The sequence below is a fragment of the Plectropomus leopardus genome, chromosome 12 (genome assembly GCF_026936395.1).
Source record: "Plectropomus leopardus strain MGB_pleo_1.0 chromosome 12, ASM2693639v1, whole genome shotgun sequence".
NCBI classification, from domain to species: domain Eukaryota; kingdom Metazoa; phylum Chordata; class Actinopteri; order Perciformes; family Serranidae; genus Plectropomus; species Plectropomus leopardus.
The window spans coordinates 27,241,113-27,248,734 of record NC_142187.1 but is presented as its reverse complement, the minus strand read 5'-3'; the positions used below and the strand labels follow the sequence as shown (position 1 = coordinate 27,248,734).

Genomic DNA, 7,622 nt, shown 5'->3' with positions numbered 1-7,622 from the left:
GAAACAATGTAATATATAATGGTTTTGGTAAACAAAACTAAGGCAATGTTTAACTTAAAAAAAAAGAAGACATCCAAGCCCTAATGTGTTTGAGGAAGTGGAATATCATGTCTCTGCTTCTGCTGCAATTTTGGACTGGTATCAGCAAATTAAATACAGGACAAAATGTTCTTTGTCAATTTGGATAACATATCTATTTGGTGTTTGACAATAAAAACTAAGATAACAAGAGAAGATACTGTACAACATTTTTCTATTCAGGATGTACAATTTTATGTAAAAGGTTTCATTTAATAGTCTAAAGTTTTTTACACTTTGTGTTTTAATCCATATTCTCAAAATCGGAATCAATATTCTCAAGCTTCATTCCATTTTGTGCATTTCAATCATTTTCATTCCATATCATCAAGGTGTCCAACACAATTATTGTTACATCAATCATTTTCTTAAATAAATAAAAACATTAATGAATATGCCCTGACCTAATCTAAAGAGACGATATGCCAAAGAAACGTTACCTTGGGTGCGCACTATGTGTGCTGTTTGCAGTTCTTCAGAGTAATTGTATTATTTGTGTCTTGTATAGTCAGATGATATACTGCCAGACAGTTCCACTTTCTTTGGGACTTTCAGTGAAAAGTTATCACGCCATGTCACCACATTTGTTTGGAAACAGAAGTGAAAACAACCAATCAAGATTCCATCTTAAATTTATTCAAATGCATTGCAGAGACAGCTGTGTCCACTCACAAAGGCTGAGGAAGTGCAGCAGTGAAAGAATTCACACATATTATACACGCTTATATGTGTGTGTATATTTTTAAACACATATTTATCATTTACTTGGCACATTTATTGAAGACTTACTTAAAATAGACCTCCATCACATTTTAATGAAACATGCAAAACATTGGTAGAATTCAATAAATACAAAATATATAATTTAAAAGCATTTATAGGTGTTTAATTTCCACACCTACTTTAGTTTAGTTTAGTTCCAACATAATGGCAGAGTTTTGTGCAACAAAAGCTACATTCTGAATAACAGAAGTGCTCTTGGTAATGCCACTCGCCCTGTACCTCACCCTGGCCTTCATGCAACATAAAAGATCCAAAAGATGCCGTCGCAGCTTTTGTGAGAGCATGTACAGCAGAGGGTTCATACAGCAGTGAGAAAAAGCAAGTATTTTACAAATATCAAAGGCAATGTTCAGTTGTTTTTTTGCTTCACAGCTTTTTGGTTCATAAAAAGGCTCTATGAAAAGCAAAATATTGAATGGTCCCCAGCAAATGAAGAAGGCTGCAACAATACACAACACCACCACTACAGTCTTGTACCTTCTTCTGTTTGAAGCCTGCAAAACTGTCTTGAGGATGGCAGAGTAGCACAAAACAATGATGGCAAATGGGAGGAAGAAGAGCAGGGACACTTGGAGATAATATCCCAGATTGACATCATAGCCCTCAGAAGTATCCTCACAATAGTAAAGACCATCCCAGTAGTTTACCACCTTTACTTTGATAGCGTCACTCACAGATGCAGCAATACCGATGATCCAGGCCACTGCACAGGCAACGATTGCACATCTCTGCCTCCTTAAACGGTTGCTTGGCCAGTTATGCAGCACAACTGTTACGAAACGATCTACAGTCATGGCAGTTAGTAGAACGATGCTACTGTATAAACCGATGATGTATAGCGCAGTCAAAAGTTTGCAGGCAAACTCCCCGAAGATCCAGTGGTGCAGTTTAAGGACGGCCCAGAATGGAAGTGTGACAGTGAAGAGCAAATCGGAGCAGGCCAGGTTCAGGACAAACAGATTTGTGACATTTTTAAGGTTCTCGTAGATGGCAAGAACACATAAAAGAAGACAGTTGCCTGTGATACTGAGGACAAAGATAAAAATGAAGATGACACCACTGATGGTGTCGAAGCTAAACGTCTCCTCACAAAGAAGCTCCTTATCATCACTACTGATGCTCACACCTCCATCACTCAGTGTTGACGCCATTGTAGGTTTTTCTGGGAAACATGAGCACAAAACTAAAATTGGCAAAATGTAATTAAACCCACAGTTCAGAAGACTTTTTTTTCTTGCATGCCTCAATCACCCAAAAACAGAGAAAATTCTTGGTGAATCTGAATAAAAGAAAGCTATGTTTAACAACAGAAAAACATCATTAAAACATCTATCTCCAAACTCTCACACAATGTGTGCAGTATAATCCAACTATCATCTACCCAGTCATATGCTTGGTATTTCTCAAACACAATAGACTTTAGCTAAAGCCTAACAAATTAAAACACTTTTGGCATAGAGGAGAAGTGTACATGTGGGCTTGACTTGCTGTGTTCAAGCACATGCAGCTGCCCAGGTATGAAACTTGAATGTGCATTAATTGGTAAAGTTTTAGCAAAATGCATGCGTTTAGCAATTCATTAAGAATGATCTTTTTTGGATTCTTCATTCACCGTGAAGCCATGCAAGAAAATACATGAATTTAAAGTAACATGGGGTGAGTAACTGATATAAAAATTATCATTTGGTGAGTGAAGTATTTTTTAAAGACTAACAGATGTTTACAAACATTTTGTATTTGTAATAAGAAAAAAAAATTATATGGATAAAAAACTGAGCAGGTCGTCCTAAATTATGAGGAGCAATTGCAGTTTATCTAATGCAACTTACCCTGAACGGCCTCTGTCACGTCTTGTGCTGAATTGCACTGCTGAGAAAAATGGATGGTATAGAAAGGCAAATTCATAGTTCCTCTTTTTGTTTCATACTCAGTCAAAGATGCTGCAACAGTATTTCACTCTAAGCATAAAGTTTGAATTCCCGTAACAACTAGAACTGCTTTGATAAAATTACCTAGAAACAACAGTGATGTTTATTTAAAACAGAGACACTCCAGAGCTTAATTCATCTTCATTTTATTGTAAAGCATAGAATAATGATACAATCATATGGAAAAAATAAACAATATAACATGATTAAAAGCAAAAAAAACCTTTGTTCAAAAAGAAAAAAAAAATCATCTTGATTGAATCATTCCTGAAAAAATGTTAAAGGTTAAAATTTACAATGATTGATCTAAATAATTGATGTGAAAACATCAAATAAAATGCAGTTAATCAAAGTGAACCACAAATAATCTCTAACACAATGTATAATCAAATTATCAACATGCATTTAAAATCTTATACATACTAACCAGCCTGTTCTCATTCTGAGGGCATCAAATAAAGCAACCTGGTCAGTGGTTCTTGACTTCTCTAACCAACATACAAGCCTTTCACCAGCTCCAGCATACACAAACAGGACCTTAACCCAGCATTTGTTTCCTGTGTGAAAAACATAGACTGTAACAATAATGGATGTGGCTACCGCTACATCATCCACTGGTTTGTAGACTCCTTTTTTTGAAGCCTCGGGTTTGGCATTATGCCTGTCACCATCTTGATGTTTTGGAGCTGAGTTTGACCATATTTGATTGAGAGGCTGGTGCTAGGGAGGAGAGTGGATCTGACTGAGAACCTGGGGACACTATCGGCTGATAGCCTGGTGGGCATATTAACATGTGGGTGTATTGGGATGGACTCACTTCCGGAGCCAGCCTCAGGTGAAGAACTGCAGTTTTTGGCATTCTTTAGCTCTTCAAAGGCAATTTGGGACCAAAGACAATTACTTTATAGTTCTAGGACTCTAGTTCTAAGAATCCCCCTGTTTATTGTGTACACACCGCAAAACAAACTGTTATAGATCTTTAAAGGCTGTTTTAATGGACTTCTTATGGCTCTTATCTTAGAGTAGTTACTCTCCCAGCACATGAGGATCCATGAGTAATGCAACTCAGCTTGCACTGGATGTCAACCCAATGTCAGAAAGATGTTGGATTTTTACTTTGGTCAGGTGTTATAATTTGGTTGAAATGAAAATCGAGTGGATGATACATTAAATGTCTTACAATATTAGAACTTTACTTTGTTGGGTTTTGGTCTCCATAACACCATTTTTAAAAAAAAACCTCATTTGCCTTGTAAACAAGAGACAATAGAAAACACAGACAACAGCTCAAAATGCAAAAAAGCAAGAAAACACAGAAAATTAGGGCAGGCAGTGAAGTTCAGTCTTTACTGATTGTATTTGCGATGTGGTTGATTATGACTTGACACTGCTATACAAAACCACTGACCAACTTTCATTCCATCATTTCAGTGTTTCTATTAGCGGTGCAAATTCAAACAGTCCTTAAATCCCTTCTCAGGAGGAGCTTCCCAGTGGGCAGGCCCTCTCTAGGAGTCCCTCCAGAACTCATTGGTCCCGAAAACGCCTCAATTCAACTACATCGAGAAATCTTCACCACTTGTTATTGATGTGATTGTGAGTCGGCTATGTCTACTGCGGATGCTGCTGTTTGTATTGCTGCTGCTACTACACCAGCTCTTAAGCATTTTCTTCAAGTGGTTTTTGAATTTGACCCCCACAAATACATAAAACACGGGATTAAGGCAGCAGTGTGAAAAGGCAAAAAGTTGGCCAATGTACACGGCGTAATCCAATGGCTCTGATGCATCACAGAGTCTAGCCACCGTCTTTGAGTCAGCAACTGGTTTGGCCCACAAATACATTGACTTCAGAAATATCACTACGTTGTAAGGTGCCCAGCCAACAAAGAAAACAACCATGAGGGTAAAAATTAATTTTAAAGTTTTGCTCCTTCGTCTTTGGGTGGTAGGACGCAGCAATCGGCACATGATCTGAGAATAGCAAAAAATAAATACTAATGAACTCACTAAGAAGAGGATGTTTTGCTGGTAGATTCCCCATAAGCTCCAGTAAGAACTTGCATATCCACAGTACTCCTGGTCCTTTTTGGTGAAGATGAAGGCTGGACTGGCGACCAATATGCTCACTGCCCAAAGGATCACACACACTATGACACTGTAGGAACCTGTGGTGGACACAATGTCAGACAGAGGATTCATGACAGCAACATAACGGTGAGCAGTCATCAAGATGAGGAGGATGCCACTGCTGTAGAAGCCAACGTAGAAGACAAAGTTGACTATTTTGCATGCAGCTTCGCCTAAAGTCCATCCATGCACGTGGTAGTAGGCCCAGAAGGGCAGACCAGTGGTGAAGAGGAGATCTGATATAGCCAGATTCAGGATGAAAGCATTGCTAAGGGATTTGATATTTTCATACTTGGCCAGAATCACAATGACCAGGATGTTGCCAAAGAGACTGAGGATGACCACAATGGAGAAAAACACTGAAGTGAAGATTGCCCCAAAGTGCCTGATGTTTGTTTTGTTGCACATTTCATCTTCGTAGTCATACGTATAGTTTAAGTCCAAAGCATAGTCGTAAAGTTCTTCTGTGGTGATGTCAAAGGGTGAGCCAGTCGGTTCCATCATCCCTACAGCAAGAACAGAGAGCCTTAATTTGAAAAATGCTTTGTTAGAGGCGTAAATCAAATTACACAGACTTCATGAGCAACCCATTCTCACTCACTTTGTAAGTTATTTTAGCATCAGCCCAAAGAGAGAACTTTTGCAGCAATATGATATTCAGCAGTAGTTTGTAAAGACAACATAAAGAGCTGTAGAGTCCCTGTAGGGAGGGGAGGTAGATGGGTCCAATAAACTGGGACTTTCATCTGGGAGCCTGCTCTTCACTTCACATGTGAATATTAAACCAAGCCATGGTGTTTTTTTTGTAAAACCTCAACACCCGATTTTGTTGCACAAAGAAATACAAGTAAAAACAAAGAGTTTTATACATGTTGCAGGTGTATTTTGAAAAAGACTGAATGCATGTAATGAGCAAAAACGTAACTTTTTTTGTCAACATGTAAGCGTAAATTGACATGCTGCCCTAGAACACCAGCAATAGCTGCAGGGGGGATACCTAGTGCATCATATTTAGAGGTTAAATTCAACTGAGGAGGCACTGGTATTTGACGAGTTAGGATAAGAAAAATTTATAATGGAAAAGTGATGATAACATTATAAAAAAAATAAGTAATAGATTTCTCTCAAAGCTTATCAGGTAATACTATGATAAAAATACATTATCATTCTCTTGAAACCTAACTACATTTTGTTTTAAACATGGTTATTTTATAGAATATCTCATAGGGTCACTTGATTCAAAAAGCATATTTTCTCATTTACTTCTAGTGGCAATATGCCACATAGCATTTTGATTTTATTTGATTGGACTTTGAAATATTGATCTCTCAGGTTTATTTCTTCAGCTAGTGTGAGTCATGTGGTCGGACTGAGTGGGTGAAACTGCTTCTAATGAGACCACTCAGATGACACTCAGACACAGAAATCTTGAAATGTACTATCAGAGCAACTTTTTTTTTAAGCTGAGAGGCATCTGTCTGCACTCAGAAACTGCAAAAATGATATTTAACTTGTCAATTTGTGGCTTCACACCCTTTCACTTCACTGTAGAAGCAATGTTAAAAATGTCTCTATTCACACTTCCTTTTTATAAATATGTTTATATTACTCTATAATTTATTTTGACTTAATTATTGTTGTAATTGTTCAATGCAGGGGCCCCTTGCCTCCTTGAGGCCCACTGAAATAACTAAATTGTTTTGACCTTGGCATAAAATTAAGATTCAAATGCTCGAGGTAAGCAGCCGCTCAAAGGACTTTTGAGGAATTTTAAACAATTCAACTGCAAGACCAATACTATCCGCATGTCTACCACTATAGGAAAGTGAGAAGGTCATAAACTTTTTTAAATTGATTTAACTGGGGGTTTAAGGCGGCTCAGTGGATAAAGCAGGTGCCCCATAAAAAAAGGTTGTGTCTTTGCCGCAGCGGCCGCATGTTCGATTCTGGCTTGCAGCCCTTTGCTGCATGTCTTCCCCCTTCTCTCCCCCCTTCACACTAGCAATCTCCTGTCCTATCTAATAAAAAAAATGATCTTTAAAAAATTGGTTGAACTGAGCATTCAAGTGTTTCTTTCCCTGTTTCAAAGCTACATTGTTAAAATAAGGAGACACAACATAAATTCTCTAATTTCTATCTTTTTTATTACACTGGCTGGATGCATTGGAAAAAAAGACAAATACTTCAATAAAAAAAAACTTTTACAAAATACAAAACATTGCAATTTTTAACTTCAGCTTCTTTAGCCCTTACAAATCCCCACTTTAACAGATCATATGTAAACATATACTGTACCTGCACAGACGCTGTTCACACACCAGAGTTCTCAATGCAAATATCACTGGAACTGGAATTGCTCCTTGTAACGACCTTGTAACGTCCTGTAATGACCACGAAAGGTGAACAGAAATCAGTGATATTTTTCAGATCTCCAGCACAAATGACGTATGCAGGCAACTTAGTTTCAATCACACATGTGACAACATATGTTCCGTTTAACCTAAATTGTTAATACCTTTTTTTGGTGGCCATTACACTTCTGTGGCAAGTGTTTTGGAACAAGAAAAACAGTTCAGAAAAATTATTATTATTATTTCTCTCTTGCTTTACTTTTTGGGTTCTTTTGCTATTGTCATTAGCAAAGGCAGGTTTTTTTTTTTTTTTTTTTGATCAGCTCTGGTTTGGCTGGCTGGAGAGTCTTGAA

The 7,622-nt window shown here is 37.6% G+C and overlaps 2 protein-coding genes across 2 annotated transcripts; both read right to left on the bottom strand.

Moving 5' to 3' along the window:
• Window positions 1-692: 692 nt before the first annotated feature.
• LOC121951921 (chemokine XC receptor 1-like) lies at window positions 693-2,778 on the bottom strand. The gene is made up of 2 exons (XM_042498415.2): window positions 2,691-2,778; window positions 693-2,023 (listed from the first exon to the last, which is right to left on the bottom strand). The coding sequence occupies exons 1-2, from the start codon at window positions 2,764-2,766 to the stop codon at window positions 987-989; spliced, it is 1,113 nt and encodes a 370-aa protein (XP_042354349.2). The 5' UTR covers window positions 2,767-2,778; the 3' UTR covers window positions 693-986.
• Window positions 2,779-2,918: 140 nt separating this feature from the next.
• Window positions 2,919-7,345, bottom strand: LOC121951612 (chemokine XC receptor 1-like). The gene is made up of 2 exons (XM_042497998.2): window positions 7,214-7,345; window positions 2,919-5,424 (listed from the first exon to the last, which is right to left on the bottom strand). Exon 2 carries the CDS (start codon window positions 5,420-5,422, stop codon window positions 4,346-4,348), a length of 1,077 nt encoding a protein of 358 aa, XP_042353932.2. The 5' UTR covers window positions 5,423-5,424; window positions 7,214-7,345; the 3' UTR covers window positions 2,919-4,345.
• Between the last annotated feature and the right edge of the window lie 277 nt (window positions 7,346-7,622).

Excerpts from the sequence above, each read along its gene's own strand:
- LOC121951921 (XM_042498415.2), bottom strand. The coding sequence starts at position 2,766 with ATGAATTTGCCTTTCTATACCATCCATTTTTCTCAGCAGTGCAATTCA. Across the intron at positions 2,024-2,690 it reads CGTGACAGAGGCCGTTCAGG|AAAAACCTACAATGGCGTCA; the intron begins GTAAGTTGCATT and ends CATGTTTCCCAG.
- LOC121951612 (XM_042497998.2), bottom strand. The coding sequence starts at position 5,422 with ATGATGGAACCGACTGGCTCACCCTTTGACATCACCACAGAAGAACTT.